General features: G+C 48.1%; 1 protein-coding gene across 7 annotated transcripts in view; it reads right to left on the bottom strand.

The window, feature by feature from the left end:
- Positions 1 to 416: 416 nt before the first annotated feature.
- Positions 417 to 19,301, bottom strand: part of Cdc14b (cell division cycle 14B) — a 76,742-nt gene continuing 57,857 nt past the window's right edge. For 2 of the 7 annotated variants that reach the window (XM_063227369.1, XM_013150679.3), the window contains exons 10-15: positions 18,303 to 18,441; positions 17,994 to 18,156; positions 17,149 to 17,246; positions 7,485 to 7,601; positions 3,970 to 4,035; positions 417 to 3,626 (exon numbers count right to left, since the gene is read on the bottom strand). In XM_063227369.1, the coding sequence (XP_063083439.1) occupies positions 3,590 to 3,626; positions 3,970 to 4,035; positions 7,485 to 7,601; positions 17,149 to 17,246; positions 17,994 to 18,156; positions 18,303 to 18,441 (620 nt within the window). In that variant the 3' untranslated portion in view covers positions 417 to 3,589. Of the gene's footprint in view, positions 3,627 to 3,969; positions 4,036 to 7,484; positions 7,602 to 12,665; positions 12,812 to 17,148; positions 17,247 to 17,993; positions 18,157 to 18,302; positions 18,442 to 19,301 lie in introns of all 7 variants that reach the window. The other 5 variants (XM_063227370.1, XR_010040064.1, XM_063227371.1 and 2 more) reach the window with 5 other exon arrangements.

Here is a 19,301-nt window from a genome sequence, read left to right on the forward strand (position 1 = left end):
TCCTTTTGTCTTCGTTTATTCTTCAGTTCTGGGAGACAATAAACTTGGGTTGATATAAATTAACAGCTTCAGAGCAACATACAGGAGACCCTCGCTTCCTCACTCCTGTGCGCTCCACCAATTCCAAGGCCCAAACTCCAAGCCCTGTGCCTCAGACAGGTCTGGAACCGGAGTCAGGGCTGCAAAGAGGCGGTCGGGGGAAATGTGGCCCCGAGGGTAGGTGCTGACCCAAGCCTAATGCCCTTAGGAGATGAGGACACAGACACCAGGACAGGGGGCTGAGGCCATGCAGGGGCTCAGGGGACGGTGATCTCCTGCAGACCCCCCCGCCCCCAGTGTTGGTCTGTTAGAACTGAGAGGAAACCAACTGGTCCTGTGTCATGGTGTGCAGGTGTGTTAATAAAACCAGCCACAAGTCTGCTTAGTTAATACTTTTAATTATGATTGTAATTACAATTGCCACTATTCAGAATTTTATATAAAACCAGTTACAATACACAACATCTTCAAATGCAACAGTATGTATCAAACTACATATATATGCAAAGTTTACAGGCCATTATGAAGCTTTATCTTTAAAATACCTTCACGAAAATAAACATTCAACCAGTTCTCTCAGCTTTAAAAAAATGATTAGAAATATACACTTTAATAAAAAATCAAGACAATGATTGATCAAATACTGATTACTCAGTTATTGTAAAACTTTCAATAATCTGTACATGAATGCACATTAGATAAAAGTCTGCAAAGTATTAATATAAAACTGCAGTACTCTAACCCATGAACGAGTCTGCCATCGTTCCACCGGGTGATGGAGGAGGTAATGTCCTACACAGTATAGGCGAATCGTCCAGTCTATTCTAATCCGTCTGCAGTATTTCCACTCATCGACACGGGAAATACTCAGACTTAGGAGACAAGAGCAGCAACTAACCTCATCAGGGCATGTCAGTGGAATAGAACTAATTAAAAACAAAAGATGGCTTAAGGTGGTTGTTGATGAGTGCTCCTTTCTGGAGTACAGTAAAATTTTAAAAAAATATTATGAAGGGGAGGCAAACACCTAACAGGGCATCGGTCATTTGGCAGGGTTGGGGACTTCAAGCAAAGGGCAGCAGGATGGCGGCGCAGGACAGCCTCAGACCCAGACTAGGTTGAGCTCACCAGCCTCCAGGGGACACTTGGGGACATCGCTAAGACTCTCTTGGGCCAGAGCCAAGAGCAGACACCATTTCCAGGACGGGCAGGGAGCATGTGGGGCTGGGCTACGGGCCTCAAGTTTAGACCTAAAAACTGGGGAGGCAGCCATGTGGCACGGGCTAGCTCCCTCTGCAGGGACTCTGCCCCTTGCCGTGTCCTCGGTGTGACAGAGGCCCTCCACTCCCAGGGGTCCTGTTTGGCAGGCAGACCCGCCTCCCTTGGGCTCTGTGACTCTTGATGACCTGAACCCCCAGAAAGCCTCAAGGGCACCTATAAATATTCACTGCTAATTTTAATTCCACTGGAAGTGGTTTGGGTGGATTTTCAATGCTATTTAAGGCTCTTAAATCAAAGGAAGCTTGCCATTTGATGGGCACAGGATTCTATGGCAACAGGGTCGTGTGTATCCGGACGGAGCCAGACTCCAGCACGTGGGGTGCTCTGTGACTTTGGCCAACACTGAGGACTTCCCATCAGCCACCGAGGCCCCAGTAAGTCTAACCTTGTGCAACCCACCCGAAAAGCTGTCCTGCTCCGCCTGCTCCAGGGCACAGAGCTCCTCCTCAAACTCCGAGCTTTGCTAACTCCAGCAAGCTTGTCGGACACAAGGATCACTAACGAGAGCCCAGCAGTCACAATTCAGCTGGCAACTTGGGCAGCCAACCCAAGAAGGCAATTTATAAAACAACAACAAAAAAAATTACTGCAAGTAGCAGTGGCCAAAACCCCACATTGCCCACGTGCTGGGCAGCAGCAGACCCAGCAGGGGCTACATGTCCTTTCTCTGACTTGTGACAGAACCACGCCAGCAGCTGTGTGGTCCCTGTACCTACCTGGAGGAGGGGAGGGGCCGCAGGCTCTGAAGGGTGCCCTGAGATCCGGATTCTGTGCCCGGGCCCAGTATGAACACTTCCTTTCCTGGCATGGTGGCAAGTTATTCCCCAACCCACTCACTCCCGGGGACAGAAAACCCCTGTGTCCTGTGACTCAGCCCCATTATAAATGCTGGGCAAAGAGCTGACCTCACAAAACCACTCAGTGTCCTACTTCACCCCTGGGGCACAACACCGAGATGAGGAAACACTGTCTTCTGATTCCTTACTGGGTAAACAGACTTTAGTTTTGTTCCAACTGTAAAAGGGGTGGGGGAGCCTGGTCAGCAGGACCCGGGCCCTCCCATACATTCATCTGGTCTCGGGATGGCCCTTGTCCTCCACCACGCTCTGGTGCCCAGACAAGTACGTGGCAGACTTGGCTCCCGAGGGCACTGGACAGCAGGACCAAGGGACTTGCAGAGAACAGTCTTTAGTTATGGGCCCTGGTTTTTGTTTGGTGATTGCTTACGTCACAGCCCTGCTGTGCTTGGGGGGGGGGGAGAAGGCACGCTGCAGAGTTACGAGTTGGATTCCCTAACCAAAGGCAACGGTGATTCTTTAAGACAAACCGAAATCCAGAAGCGAGTCATCGTTACTGAAATCAGAGTGTATGAGTGGCCCTAGACGGATCATAAAAGAAAAAAAAATCCACAGTGTTACAAAGAACGATTCTAAAACAAGCATCAGCACTTCTGTTTTCAAAGCCTCCATTATTTGGATTGTGGTTTTGCAGGGTAAAAACTAACCGAGGGCACCTCCCCTTGGGAAGACAGATGGCCCAGTGACACGCAGCCTGGCTACCCTGTGAAGAGGAGAGGAGGATGTGGCAAGAATCTCCAACTCTGAAACCAGCGTCTCCCCTGGAGTCCTCTAAAGCTTCTTGTGGGCGGGCGCACCCAAGGGGTGCTGTCCAGCATGCGGCAGGGTCCCCAGCATCTCCGCAGGCTCGGTCCCTAAAGCACTCTTTGGTAGGAGACAAGCAGCTTGGGTACTTCACGGAGTAAACATGACAACAGTGTCACAGACTGCAGCACAGAGAGAGAAGGAAGCCAAGACCGCATCCGAGAACAGGCAGTGCCACGTCGGGGAGGCTGGTCTGTCTTTACAGATTTCCACGCAGGGACACAGGGCGAACAGGAAAATAAATACGCACAAGGACGCCTCCGTCAGATCCTCGGCTCTTCCGAAGGCCAGCAGCAGGCACAGCAGCCACCAGGGGGACACACGCGGGCCACCAAACTCTGGGCTCTCCGGATGGCAAGAGGGCCATGGTGTTTACACCTGAGACTAAGTTACAACGCAGTCTCCTGGAAGCTGGGGAGGAGCCCGCACCTGGCAGGCTGGGCTTCAGAGTCACCCCGCAGCCCCGGAGGGGCCATGACTCCACTAGATGCATTCTTGGGTGAAGCCGTTTCTTAGGCGGAAACATCTAAGGCTTTTGCAATTTCTTTTTTGTTCTTTAACTGCTAGGTCCTGTCCATCTGTCTTCGGTGTAGCTCACAGGTTTCTACTTAACGCAAAACTGTTTTGGTCCTTGAAATGGAGGGACTGAGGAGGAAAAATAAAACAAACAAAAAAAAGGGTTTTACCAGAAAGGCTTGACAGCGTCCCCGAGACAGTTATCACAGACAAGGAAGGCAACATAATACAGATACTGACATGCTGAGAAGTACATGTTTCGTGTAATTTTTTTGATGACAAAATTTTTGGAAGAAACAGTACAATATCAACCTTACGTAAAGTAAAGACGAACAGGAGAGGAAGGCAGAGCAGAAAAAGGTTCAATTCTGAAAAAATAAATAAATAAAAAGGAAGAAAAAAGAAATAGAAAAAGAAAGAAATAAAAATGAACCAAAGCAGGCGGGTAAGGGCAGCAGACCAAGCCAAGTACCATAACGCCCCCAAGGGCACCTGCTGCAAGGCTCGCCTTTTTCTTCTTCCCCGCTGCGGAGCCAGGCTGTGGGGAAGTGGAAAGGAGAAGGTAAGGAGGGTTACAGGGTTACCAGCATGCCTCAAAAGCCAGGATTCAGTCACAGAGAAAGCTCCTCCAGGCCCGCCCTTCCGCAGCAGGCCGAGCAGTCTGTGAGAGGCCGTCTCTGGGGGACCCCACTCTCACCCTCCCTTCCTTCTCCAGGGTGTCCTTGCAACTCAAAAGTAACTTTCAGAGAAAAACAGAAGCGGAGTCAAGAGTCAGGAAAACCACTTCCGCTGAGGAGGTGAGACGGAGGCGGCTGGCATGCACTGATCCTCCGAGCCCCAGAAGAAGACTGAGTATAAATCACTCAGGTCCGTCAGCAGAGACAAGTGGGAAAAGACCTGAAATTTCAAAGGGCCGTGAATTAGTATTTTAAAAGATCAGAGGGAATCAGCATTCAGGTAAAGAGAATACCTAGAGAAAACACGGGAGGACCCCTATGCTGACTAGAGACAACGCCAGCGACAAACAGGAGAGCCCGAGCGGTAGAGCATGCACCCAGACCTGCCCCTCAGAGGCTGGGACACAGGGACAGCTGTGACTACCGCGCTCTTTGCAGAACGGATGTTGGAAGTCAGAAGTGAGTGGAGCTCCTCCTGGCCTGGGAGGCAAAAAGAAGAGCCTGAGCCTCTCTCCCTCTGCAGTGTGAAATACTGGATGGGTGCTTAACACCCCAAAGCCACAGATAGGAGGTTGGTTTGACAACTGAGGAGAGCAATGGTCCCCAAACACGAAACTTGAAGTATGTGTCACTTGTACACAACAGATTTCTTAGGAAATGGGTTGAAATGATTTAAAAAGAAAAGACAAGACTGCCCCAAGTAAACAGCAGAGCCGCTGTGTGACATGGTCAGGACTGGTCCTAGAGAGCCCTTCACATGCCCCAATCCAAGAACAATGACCACTTGCCCCCTGGCTTAAGTCAACAGATTTGTTAATCCTTAAAAGAGAAAGTGCTGGTGGGTCTCAGGGGTGCCTCCTGCAACTGCAGAGGGAGGAAGAAGAGGGAGGTGCTGGAGCCAGGAATCTCCCCTGTGGACCTGAGAGGGAAGAGGCTGCACTGCCCCACATCAGCACTCAGGGCCTGGCCTCTGGCCACCTGTCACCCAGCCACAGTTTGGATGTAGCTTATGTCCAGGGGACACCGCTGGGAGAAACAGGCTGGAAGTTCTTTCCTGGCAGCAAATGTTTAGGGCACAATACTCCCCCCTTTTAGTACGTATGTGTGTGTAGGTATGTATGTGTGTGCGTATGTGCACCCACATGCAAGTCTCCAAAAGTTAAGAGTCTCCCAGTGAGCTGTCAAGATCAAAGGAGCCAATTCAGTGCCAACTCCAGGGGCAGGGAGGGGTGCCTGGTCTTCATCCCTGAAGCCTTGAAGGACAGAAGAAGACGGAGAGGACAGCCAACCTCCTGCACACTGGGTGTCAGCGAGACCGTGACTGGACCTGCAACAGAGGCCTCCCCTCCCTGGTGACTCACAGCCATGGCCTGGCTCCCGAGGGTCCTCACCCAGCAAGCGAGGCGGGAGCCCCGGGGTGGGCTTCGTCACCTTCCACCTTCCAGCCCAGACAGACCCGGTGCTAACGGGTGGGAAAATTCTTAAAGTTACAAGAAAATTTAGGAACCTCTCTCCCCAGAGGCACAATGGAGATCACTTAAAGACACAGCAAGCAAAGCTGGGTGGAAAGACCCAGGCGCGGCCAGCCTCCTCCCAGGACCAAGGTGAGGCCTGACTGGTTCAGTCTGGGCTCCTGGACTCTCACTTTGGAACTTAAAACGGTCCAGTCTCAAAGAGCAAATGGCTGGTGATACATGTGAGACCTAAATGTGATGAAGGCCTGAGTCCTTACACCTAGAGAGAGCGAGTCCCCTGGGAGCATAACGACACACACAAGAACCAGCGGAAGAGGTGACCTTCACAGTTTGAGCACTTGAAAGTATCAGTTAAAATACTCTATTTTCTGCCCTTTATGGTAGAAAAACTGGAAAACAGAGTGACCAGAAAAAAAAAAAAAATTCCCCAACTGTCCTAGAACCAGAAGAATGTTAGTATTATGTGGTACTTTTCGTTCATTTTATTTCTCTATGTATATAAAAATTTCTATGTCTGTAAACATTTATACTGCTCTACATTTCTCCCTACGTAGTGTAACTTGCATTTACAAAATCAGGCTAAGACCTCAGAACTTCGATGTGAAGATAGTTCTTTTTGCATATTTTCCAGGAACCTTGATGTAGGTCATGAAGTTTTTTTTAAAGCCTGACTCAGGCTGGAGGCGGCTCTGTGGTGTGTGTTTTCTTCCTGCATGCAAGATCCCAGGGGCCACCAAAAATAAAAAGTAAATAGAATCTCGGCTCCTTGAACACCCCTGGTCCACTCTCTATTTCTTGCAGTTATAAAATAACACTGATAACACATCTCAGTGCACCTGTAAATCTTTGGCCTCCTGTTAGTGTCACTCTTAATTTTCTTGTCAAGTGGAATCAGATAGTAAACTAGTTTGGATTTTGGATTTATTCCTAATGAAAAATTTAGGATCCTATAACCATGAGTCCAGCAATTTTCAAATACCCAGGCTGGGCACATCCCCTCCTCATCCGGGTCTAGTGATGCAGTAAAATTCCACGAGGACTTGGCAGTGAGGAAGGATGGAGGAGACTCCCCAGAACACTGAGAGGTGGCAGCTGTGGCCACGGCAGGGACTAATGCAGCACTGGGACACAGCACGCAGGGGAGTAGAGCAGTGAGGGTGACGGTCTCAGCCTGGCTCTGATCACCAGCAGGCACACCCTCCACTGCCTCGAGGGCAGGAACCCAGCGACCCATCCTGGCCTAAGTTGAGATAGATGCCTACAGACAACAGCAAGCCGCTGGCCTGGCCTCAGGCCCACTTTCCTGTTAGAGCCCATGCTTGGCAGAGGGTGTGGCGCGTGCTGGGACAGAGTAGGAGGCACACGAGACCTCCAGGTGAGATGCAGACAAGATAGATAGCAAGGGCCATGAGGTCAACAGGGACCCCAAAAGGGACCTGAGTCAGTGCATTTCCACACCATACTTAAGAGTGCAGCTGACCACACAACGACAAAGTATTCCGTACACAGACAGAAGCCATCCTCTAAGCCCGGACAGAAAGCCCTGGAAATTCTTAAAGTTACAAAAACAACATTCTCAATTTTTCCATGTCATGACCCAGAGACTACTGTGTTAAGAATTTCCTCTGAATAACAAAAGAAAACAAAAGCCTACATTCAAGTGGTCTGGATTTTCATAGATAATAAACACATAAAACACATCTGATTCATCATTTCCCACTGCGGGAATGCGCCTTTCTCCTATGTCCTTTTGAGTCTCCAGAAGTAGAGTCTGAAAGCCTAAGCTAGAAATTCGATTGCTGGAATTTTTCAGGAGAACAGGATTCTTTTCTCACCTTTTAAAACTGCTTTTCCTCGAAGCAGATCTGGTGGTTCTTTTAGTAATGCCTGCACTGCCAGAAAGCTTAGGTTCAGATGGTTTACAGCTCTGAACACTGGACTGAAGAATTACTCTGAAAACAGTTGGGAAAAAATAAGGTTAAAAGCACTGAAACAACTTTCAAATACTTGACAGAGAAAGGCATTTTTGCACCTCAGTGCAAATCGTTTTACTGTGAACTGACAGGATTTTCAATAAACACATTTGCAAAAAAAAAAAAAATTCAAAAACCGGAAACACACTGTTTTAAAATGAAGCATCTCATTTATCTTTGAAGGTACCAGGAAGCTTTACTTTTGGAAACAAGTGATCTGACATTATTAGCAAAATGCACTGAAGAAATCCATCAGGCAACCAAATCTGAAAAAGGACATTCAGATTTCTAGCCACACGAACAAGTCATCAGTAGAAAATTCTAGAAGCAACCAATAAACACAAATGTAGGAGCTAGCCACACAACATTCTCTGGTCAGAGCTGAATGTAATAACGCTAGGTCAACAATAACTATATACTGTATTTTAAATTTTTAAAGCACGTTCAAGCCAAAATTGTGTTTTTCCTGGATTGTGACGACTTGTTAAATGTTCAAGTGGCATTAAAATAGAAGTGAGATCACTTCAATGTTGTGAAACTTTCCTTAATTAAACTCTAAAAGTCCTCCTAGTGAGGTCAATCCAGGAGTCAGAAACGCCAGAGAGGACCAACACCCTCCTCTTTAAGTGGAGCGTGTTTGCTTTTGCCTCATTAAACTGTCACAGGAGAACAGTGGAACTCATCAAAAGGTAACTTATGGGTATCGACATTTGCTTATCTGAAGAGAAAATACAAACTAAAAAGGTGCTCTGCTCCCAGATTCCAACCCAAGGGCGACACAGCAGAAAGAGCCTGTGCAACCCTGGCTGGTCACCAGCAAAACCCAAGTTGTCAAACTAACCAGGGTCCTGACTAACCCTTCAGTGATTTCCCAAAGTCCTGCCATCGGAGCATTGCTCAAACTTCAGCAGTCAGTCTGTGGCTTCGGACCGGCTGTGGACTGGCTGGGGACACGAGGGTGGCCTCCAGCTCCTGCAGGGTTTTGAAGGCCTGAGAAACTAGTCTCGTGCTCATCTAATCCTGGATGCATCATCGGTTGATGCCGAGCCACTGCTGCAGGGGTCCATGGACCAATGCTCAGATTTAGGAACCCTGCTCCTGAGAGCAAGGATTTATTACTGAAAAGTTCTTCTGAAAAAACCATTTAAAAATTTAATAGACACAAAACTGCACATAGTTATGGGGTACAGGGAGACATTTCCATATACACACACAGCAGGGAACAATCAAGATTAGGGTGACTGAAATATTTATCATAATTACCATACTGGAAATTTCAAAATCCTCTCCTAGCTATTCTGAAATATGCAGCTATAAACCAATTATACTGCACTGGGCCAAAAGGCATTCAAAGCTGTTCTTCCTATGTAACTGCTAAAAATTCTTAATGGTTATATAAAGGGGGGGGGAAATATCTCTTCATATCTATCAAGGAGATGAATCTAGAATTCTGCATGAAGAAAAACTATTTAAAAAAAAAAATTTGCTGATACTTCCCCAGTGCCTTCTGAGGCACAGTGTTGCTTGAGATGTCTTTACAAACAGAGAAGATAAGGCTTTGCTGGCTTTTCAAACATAGGACACTTACTTTTCAAGTAACAAGGCCCTTAATGGCCTGAAGCATAGATTAATATTCACACCATAAAACCATTAATTAATACGAGGGAACAACAAAATCAATACACTGCTTGCTCAGGAAATCCAAGTCCAAATTCCTCGAGTTATTACTGCAAAGTTCACACCCCATTCAAAACAAAAAACCACTGCTCCATTTTTTTTTTTTTTTTGTCTTTTTCGTTTTTATTGGTACCAGGGATCGAACTCACGACTGCCTGCTTGCAAGGCAGGCGCTTATGCCGCTGAGCTAAATCCCCAGCCCCAACACCTCTGTTCTTCTCCACCTATTTATCCTGGCAACTTTCCTCAGGTGGAGCATCTTCACTCAATGCCTTGCTGATGTATTCCAGCTGGTGTTAAGTTGACCACCAGTTCTCCTTTTTTTTTTTTTTTTTTTTTTTGTCTTTTTCGTTTTTATCAGTACCAGGGATCGAACTCCAAGGCAGGCACTTATGCTGCTGAGCTAAATCCCCAGCCCCTGCTCCATTTTTTTTTTAACTTCTCTGTAAAATTAGTAGAAATGGAGGTGAAGCAATGTAATGAAACAGCAGCTAATTTCTGAGAAACTTTGACACTGAAGGAATGACATTAACTCAGGCTTATTGGCTGCCCTGAGAAGTCTCAGGTGTTCCTGGGTTTGTTCTGGTCACAGAGCGGGTGCCACGTCTGTTACTCATCAGTGACCCAAGTAGGGAGACCTGCAGCAGCTACACTGGATGTCTGCAGCAGTGACCTGAAAGTAATTGCAGCCAAGGCGAGTTTGCTGGCGGAGCAGAGGGGTCGTGGTCCCCCACTGCTTTCTCCCAGCAAATGTTCAGCATGTGTGTTTTTTTGCCGACATACCAGAGAAGTGAGAGGCCTGGAGTCTCACCTAGCAAGCTGCAAAATGCTCGGATGTCCAGTTCCAAAAGAAGACAGAGTGACTGTGCACCAGCGATATGGGCAGCACCAACCCAGAGCCCCCGGATGGACAGCCCGAGGTCCTGCATCCTCCAGAGGTCAACCTTCCTGAGGCTGATCAGGGCCAGGAGGAGTTGACAGCACCATCCAACCAGGCCTTGGTCCCTCCCCTGGCCCTAGAGATCAACAACACATGGGAGCCTAAGCGGCCTGCCCAATGACATATCAAGAGAGGTGGAGACTACAAAGATCACCCTGGGCACCAGCAGCGTAACTGCTGGAAGCCACCTGGTTGCAAAGGCAAAGGCAAGGGCCGATGTGGTGGCTGCACCTGTAATCCCGGCACTCGGGAGGCTGAAGTAGGAGTTTGAGGCCAGCCTGAGCTACACAGCGGGTTCAAGGCCAGCCTGAGCTACACAGCGGGTTCAAGGCCAGCCTGAGCTACACAGCAAGACCCTGTCTCAAAAAAAAAAAAAACCAGAACAAAGTCATAGAGAAGCTAAGCCTGATGTGGTGGCATGGACCAGACCACTAATCTCAGCATGCTAGGTGGGGTAAGGCGATAGGATGGAAATTTCAAGTCTTTCATGGGCAAATTAGTGTGACCTTGTCTGCAGAAAATACAACAGGGCTGGGGCTGTGGCTCAATGGCTTGGGCTCAATCCCAAGCACTGCAAAAAAAAAAAAAAAAAAAAAAAAAAAAGCAAACAATATTGTTCTTAAGTCTCAAAAAGTTACAGCAAACATTAGTAATAATAAAACACCAAGGTTATCAATCTTTAGAGAATACTGAAAAGAACAGCCTGACACAGACCACTACTAAACTTACTTTGGGATCCTACACAGATAAAGCCATTACCTCATTCAGATGGGGGCACACTCACCCACCAAGACTAAAACTACTACAACTAAAAGCAAGACTAGGGCTATAGATTATTGAGCAAGGTTAGTGATGTCACCCACATACCCTTGCTAACACCACCGGATCAATATTACTTTAAGTGGCTGCGTTTGTAACCGTGCTGGATGATCACAGTTTTGTCCCATGCTGTCCCACCTCGTGATTTTGCTCTGGAAACTTCCTCTGAGCAGTGAACTCACAGGAGGGTCACTCAGGATCCCTCCTGTCGCTCCCTTTCCTCAACAGATTTCCTACCATTAAAGAAAAATTAAAGCAAAAAATTCACTATGGGAATGCAGTGCATTTGTATAATTAGCAGTGACTCTACCCACTCAGAACACCTTTGCCATTTGGACAATAAGAGGAAACATAAATCTTTGCTGTGAATTATCTCAAGTCAGGATGGGAGAACCTGAAGGTTACTGAGGAAGCAAAGGAGAAAGAACTCAGAGATTAACTATATCATAATAAGCAAACGTGAATACGTAAGTTTGCTTAAAAATATTCATGAAAATATCACAAATAAGGATGCGATAAATGGTTCTGTTTAATTCTGAAGCGTGGAAACGGTTTCCTAAATCTGCGTTAGTCATCTGAAAACACCCACGGAGACAACAAATTACCAGAGTTGGTTGCAATGGAATTTTACTTGGAGAGATCCTAGAAGGAATTTCTGCATTCTTTTATAAATTCCGAGCCCAAGCTCGGACAAGAAAAGACAATTTTTTGGAAAGATCAGTGAGAGAAAAAGTTTCAGAAACTAAAGAATGCAGCAGCGCAGACCTGAGCCAAGTGGGCAGTGGGAAGGCACAGGGTCCCAGGGCGTCTGCCCCGCCATGGTTCTGGCCATGGCGCTCTGTGGAAGCTGCCAGCCACATCCTTTTGCAGGAGCCCCAAGGTCTCCGTTTCAAGGCAGAATGACGGGACAGAACACAAAGTGTCTACGCTGCCACATAAAGACATGCTGGCTATTTCTGGCAAAGGAGAAAAGTGGAGCCCAGAGACATCACCACAGGAGCAAGCAGGCCCTGTCTGGACCTTCTGCTCTGAGACTGCATGCCCTTCCCTGCCCTGGAGGAAGTGAAGCCAGGAGACAGCTCCACACACAGCACATGAAGACTCAGGAGAGAGCCACTGGGACACCAGAAACCAGGACACAAGTTTCACTGGACCTCCAGGCTACAGAACCGAACCTTTACTGAATATACCAGGTCCCTGGGAGAAAGCACACATTCAGGGTACAGAAAGCTGGAGGGAGGCTGAATAAACAGCTGGCAGACTGGAAGGAAGTCACCCCAGACGTCCCAAGCGAATTATACCCATTCCATAGGAAGAGAAACTGCTTCGAGGTCTTCATTTATAAATGGCTATTTCTAAATATGTTACAAGGCAGCACACGTACAAGCCAGGTGGTGTTATTTTTAATATCTCTGCTACGTACAAGGAAAAGAGAAGCCTCCCGCCTGCCACCATCCCATTTGCTGAAAAAAGAGGCAGAAAGAGGACCTGGGAAAATGGGCAAACCAACGAAGCCAGGAGAGCCAGCAAAGACAGGACATGCACGAGGACTTGTGGGGACACCGAGGCGAGATCGGGGGTGGGAGAGAAGGGAGCGGGACACTTACACAGCAGCTATCTGCCCAAGGGTCCTGATGGCTACTGTGCTCTGAACGCATCGAGACAGAAGAGCAGGGTGGGGAAGATGTAGTCACACACAATCCACCACATGGCCACGCTGCCCAGCGCAGAGGCCAGCACAGCGAGGGGGCATCTGGAGGGGTGAGGGGAAAGAAGAGATGTTCAGGTCGGGGAGCCGAGGTACATAACAACAAATAAATACATATGTCGAGCTGCCTGGGAGTTTCGGGTGCCGTAAAGGCCCCAGAAGGCAACCAGGGCGCAAGGCGGAGTGGGGAAAGGATGATGTTTTGCCATTTTTATATGTTGACCAAAACTGTTGTCTTCCGCTGCACTGGGCTTGACACTCAGGAACAAAAGTTTAGACTCAATCTTTTGTGAGATACCTGTACCGAATGAACTGTGTAATACTGAAACCAGTCACAGTTAAAATGTATAAATATGTACACATACACACACACACACACACACACTAAACTAAATTAAACTACAGGAGGGGAAAAAACCTAGACCATCTAAGGCAATCACAGGAGGCAGAATTATCAATGAACACAGAACCCTAACTCAAGCTCCCGTGTCAGCCGGTTTAGGGGAATTACACACTTGACCAACATGGTTAAAGATGCTCATGCAAGCTGGATGACAAGTGTCCCTCCGGGGGCACAATTTCTCCTTGGCCACCTCTGTCCTGTGATCCAGGTTGGCTCTGAGTTGCTTGCTTCTCCTTCCTGAGGGTTGGGTCCACCGGGAGGAAGGAATCCTCCTGGCAACCGGCAGGGCAGCAGCTCCTAGTCATATTGGTGACCAGACACACACGGTCCTAACGGGCATCTCCTGTGAGACGTGGGCTGTGCATGTCTGCTCTGGCTCTCTGGACTGAGCTATATGCAAGGTACCACAGCGAAGGCTGGATGATCCGCCCCAAATAACAGATTTACTAATGCATATTAAGCTACATAATTTTATATGAACATTGAACCAGGAAAGTCTAGGAATGCTAGCAAGTCTTTACTCACCCCAACCTGCACCTGCCGTCTCTGATTCAAGTTTTCTTAGAATGGAGTAAATGCCTGGCTGTCTGCACAGAAAGTTCCTGTTCCAGCACAGCACACAGGGTAGTACCCTTTAGTTTACACAGCTGCAGCGGAACCTTGTCTCCAGGGCAGGCTAAGCGGGACTCCCGGGGACCCAGGGTACGCATTACCCCCATCCCTCCCTCAGTACCATGAAGGCGAGGCTCCATGCTTCATGCATTAACGTCATTTAGTTCTAGCAAACCTGGAAAGCCGGGCAGCTCTGCTCCAATTCTAAATAGGCCCCATCAGTGTCAGCACAGACAGCAGGCCTGCCAGCAAGGCTGGAAGGTCAGGCCCAGGCCATGTGGCTGCACAGTGTACTGCCTCTAATAACTTCACTTCTCCTCCCCCAGTACAGGAAGGAGAGACCTGTCACTGGAATAGCGAAAGCAGCGAAACTTCCTCCTTAAAATCACTGAGACTGCCAGGCAGGTGTGGCGACACCCGTGACCCTGGTGCTCTGGGAGGCTGATGCAGGATGATCCCGGTCAGAGGCAGCTAAGCAACTTACTGAGATGCTGTCCTTGACAAGAAAAAGTCTGGGGCTGTAGCTCAGGGTGAAGGCGCTGGATTCCAACTCCAGTATCACCAAAGCTTGCTAATTTCTCATTAACGGTCTTTCTTGCAAGCGTTACCCTAAGACATAATACCAAAGCAAAACAATATCCCCGCAGTAATAAATGAATTAAAATGGGGAGAAGGATTCAAACCCTAGTCTTCTTGACCCCAGCTGCTGGGGCCTGTTATTTCTAAAACACCGACAAAAGGTATGGCAGAGAGAGAAAGGAAGCCTCCAGCTGGCTTCCTCTCCTAGGGCCAAAAGAGCCACACATTAGAGCCTTAAAAGAAAAAACACAGCAAACAGGGTTTGGGAGAGCAGAGGAGCTGTAACCAAGATGCTCTGAGGCCCAGAATGGCCTGGCTGTGCCTCTTTTTAAGACTCAGGCTCCTTATACCAACACATTAAATTACAATATTAGAAAAATTTAGCTGGGCGTGGTGGCATATGACTACATCCCAGCGCTCAGGAGGCCGAGGCAAGAAGATCTCTCCAAACTCAAGGCCAGCCTGAGCTACATGGCAAGATTCTGTCTCAAAATAACCAAGACAAAAAAAAAAAAAAAAAAAGTGATTTAAGATTACATTAAATTGGGACTGGGGATTTAGCTCAGTGGCATAAGGGCCTGCCTTGCAAGCGCAGGGTCAGGGTCATGAGTTCATTCCCTGGTACGGGTAAAAAAAAAAAAAAGATTACATTAAATAGGAACGGACAGCGGCCTCTTTTCTGTCCTTCCTTTTCTCTTTCTCGTTTTTTTTTTGTTTGCTTGTTATTGTTACTATCTTGTTTGGTTCTGAACTACAGTCAAGAACACACCTTTGTTACTTGTTTAAGGGTAACATGGGGCATAACTAGAAACTCAGTGACATGCAGGCCTGGTTCCTCCTCCTACACCATGGAATGAGGCCCTGCTGGGGCCTCCACCCCAGGAAACCTGCAGGGCAGGGGAGGGAAGGATCTGGGGCCATCAGCACAGAAATCCTACTCTTCATTTGCCTCCTTCTGCATTTTCACGAACCTCTCAGCAGAGACCTGAACTCTAGAAAACGCTCCTGAGGGCAGAGAAGACACTAAGGACCTTGGCTGGAAGGAAGAGTTTCGGACCCAGCGCGCTTCCCCTGCACCCTGCTTCTTAGCCTGAGCTCTGAACAGAGGGCAAAGACCTGGAAAGAAACAAACTGACTGTGCAGATTCCTATAATGAAAAATTGGGGCATGGTTCAAAGCAACCCACAAAACCGCTCATTTTGTAGGGACTGCAATTCAAGGGGTGGGTGGCCGCAGAGCCAGCAGTCTACTGGAAATCTACCAACTCTAAGTACAGCCCTCCACTTACAGAAGCTCCCCAAGGCCTCTAATGCAAGTCTAAGACAGGTGTGGCTGCAGGGCCTCCCCTGTCTTAGTGTCAGGAAGATTATTTTCTGAACCAAAAGAACCATTAATAAAAATGTTCATGAAAGTTTTAAATGGCCCTCAATGTTAAAATACACAATATTGTGAATCCAGACTTATACACAATATATTATACTAATGTGCCATTTGTAAAGGGGTCTTGTAAGTAGGATTCTTAAGGGCGCAGCAGACGCCTGCAGTCATAGAGTTCAGAGGAGGATACTGGGTTCTTTGCTCTGGTCCCTGGAGACACTTGAACCTCCCAGGCAGCCCCCAAGCCTGCGTGTAATTTTAACTCAGATCTCTGGTTCATGAGGACACTAATGAAGAATCTCTCCTAATTAAAAAGAAAGTCTGATTTCTGTCAACATAAATGTTTTGGATTGTCTCATCAGTTCCCCATCCCATACAATACTGTTTTTGTTTTTTTGTTTTTTGGTCAGAACTGGGAATCGAACCCTTGGCCTTCACACTAAGCTACTTCCCTGGCCCTTTTTAACCTGAGACAGGACGTCACTAAATTGCCTAGCTCGGACTTGAACTTGCAATAATGCTGCCTCTGAGATTAATGCTGCCAACTACCACCTGTGACTACAGAGTTTTCTCAATGAAAATGACCCATCTCCACCAGTGCCTTCCCCAGAAATACGCAGGGAGGGCTCCAAATGGCATGGGGAAGACCACGTGCCTACTCAGGAGAGCCCAGGACAAAGGTCCATGGTGTGTTTTGGTGATTCCGCACACCTCCCGCCACCCTGCACACCCCGTGTCTGTCTTTCTCTCTCACACACACACACATACACACACAAAACAAAGTGCATGTGGGGGTTTGCAGCTCTCAAGTTCCCCATCACTCCATGCTAGCTGTCTATCTGCTTTCTCTTCCATCTTTTCTCCCCAAATAAAACATTGTTTGTTATGAATGAACACACAGGAAAGTACACGTGGGCATGAGCCTGCTCGGTAACTACAGAATTCTTGTTCTGATGTTAATCCTTCCTTCAGAACTCGAGAATTACTCAAGGATATGCTTCTGAACACTGCATTCCTGCAGTCCCCAAACAGTGTCAGGACACGAAGCCACCAGGTCACAAGTGACGAAGGTCCACCTTATCAACAGATGACCTGTGAGGTGGCGGTGAGTCTGAAGGGCAACTCGGAACAAACCAGGGACCCTGAGACCTACGTCTGCGGTCACCCTCCTGGGGATGTCACAGCTGACTGTCCTAGCACTGCTCCTCCTGCCTATCCAGCTCCCGAGGTCCCACTAGAGGACCCGAGTAGACGCACAGCCCTGAGCTTCCTGGGCGAGCACCCCCTAGACCATAAGGGACACAATCGCCACGGGATGGTGTGACAGGCGGGCGGCCCTGGAAAAAAATGCACGGGAAGACAGGCTCGTGTATTAAACCAGACCAAGGAGCACAAGGGAAACCAGACTCACGCGAGGGGGATACCGTGCGCTTTGGATTGTCTTCTGCTTTTCAGGACTCGCAGTCTATCACCTTGCGTGATGCCAGTGACTTCGTCGTCATCACTGAACTGCGTAAGTAAAAAGACACGGAGCCAGTGACCCGGGCTCTGCTTCCCAGGGCGGGAGGCACAGCAGCTCCCGGGGCGCCATATCCGTAGGGCTGGGGCTTCCACCCCCTGGGAATCTGCCTCCCCCCTCCAAGTCACACGTCAGAGCCACCAGAGCGACCTGACCACCCTCTCCTTACCAAACGTAAGGCAATAAAGAAGAACAGTGGAATCTCAGCTTTGGAAATAGTCTTTTAAAAAAAAATCTCCCAGGCACCTTCCAGCCCCACTTCTCTTGATAGTGCTTCTCCCCACAGACTCGATCTGTGACAAGTTCTCTCTGTGAGAACTGCCAGATCCCAACTCAGCTGCCAGGGAATGACTACCTCCATCTACTGAGTCTGCTTCCAATTTTTGTTTGCCACTTGTGTTTAAGGAGTGGAACATTTAGTTTCCTGTACCTACAGCTTTGTTTTAACCCTTCTAAGTAAGCTTCGTAGAGAGTCGTGTTATTATTATTAACTTTTAAAGACAGGCTCTCACTATGCAGTTCAGGCTGACCTTGAGATCAATTTGTAGCCCAGGCTGGTCTTGAACTCTCAAGGATCCTCTTGACTCAGCCTCCCCAATGCTGGGATTACAGGCATGCATCACAACACCCAGCAAATGCTTTAGTATTTTGACCTAGTGTTTTCTCCATGCCCAACAAGGTTCTCAACAGCCTAAAGCAAGCACAGACCAGTGCGCCTGGTTGGGTGGTGCGATTACCGGTTCAGGCTCCTGCTTGTCCTCGTTTTCAACCCCGTTTATTGAAATGTCATCCACGCGTGAGAGGAGTTTGCAGAAGGCGGTGGCTCGGTGGGGCCCGTTCTCCCGGCCCCTTAGTTTTCGCCGAAAATAGTCGCCTTCCAGCCAGAGGCTTGCTTGTTTCCTAGAGCATTTAAGTGACAGCAAAACAGAGCTTTCTAGAGACAAAGTTACAAAACTTTTAGGTTTTTCCCAACTCGTGATCTGTCATTACCAGAAAATTCTGCTCCCTGTTCTTGGAGAGCGGTGCACGCCTCCCAGTCTACTCACATTACCAGGAACTGCTGCTGAGGCCCGATCACCGAGCCGGGCCGGCAGATTCGCACCCAGGCGATGCTCTCGGCAGCCGTCATCCGGTAGTGCTTCATGATGTAGCAGGCGATCAGGGTGCCGGTCCGACCAAGGCCAGCTAGGATGACAAACCAATTGGTGACACCTGGCCTCAAGGCTCTCCAGAGCTTTCTGGGCAACAGCTCCTGACTAGCAAGGATTACAGGCATGCACCACAGTGCCTGGCAAAGTTTTCCAATTTCTGACCACAGTGGCATGTCTCCAAAAGTAATTCAGAGAACCACAGGACAGCCACTGCCACCAAACCAGAGTCCAGCACTCAGGAGGCTGAGGCAGGAGGGTTGTTGCAAGTGCGAGGCTGGACTGGGCTACATAGTGAACTCAGGGCCAGCCTAAACTACATAGAGAGCTTGTCTCAAAAAAAAAAAAAAAAAAAAAAAAAAAAAAAAAAAAAAAAAAAAAAAAAAAAGGGGGAAAGAGAGGAGAAGGGCGTGGGCAAGTTAAGGAAGACAGAAGCCACCCCAGGAACCAGTCCTGCAGGCATCCTGACCTTTGACCGCCAACCTCCAGAGCTAAGAAAACTTGCTCAGTTACACAGGCCGTCATCCCATTAAGGCAATGTGAGTAAAACACTGACTTCCTAATGACCTCAATGGCCAGTGCACAGTCCCGTTCTCAGTCAGTCATGACTTTTCTTTTGAAAACCAGGGAAAGTGCTGTATCATAGAGAATTCTATTTCCAATTTTTTGAGCACCTTGCACAGCAGCTATACCGTTTTATATTCCCATCGGCAGTACACAGGTGTTCCAGTATCTCAGCATCCTCCGGCACTGCTTGGTTCTCTGTTTTATTTTGCTCAGTAAAAGCTACCACCCTACGGGGTGTGAAATGTTAGCTGTGAGTAGCTTTTCACTAAGACTGCTGATGCCACGTAACTGCAGTTGTCCATTTTATGCCAGCTCTGGAGTCTGGAGTTC

This window comes from Cavia porcellus, unplaced genomic scaffold (genome assembly GCF_034190915.1).
Source record: "Cavia porcellus strain 051 isolate PalLab524CR breed Dunkin Hartley unplaced genomic scaffold, mCavPor4.1 scaffold_17, whole genome shotgun sequence".
NCBI lineage: Eukaryota > Metazoa > Chordata > Mammalia > Rodentia > Caviidae > Cavia > Cavia porcellus.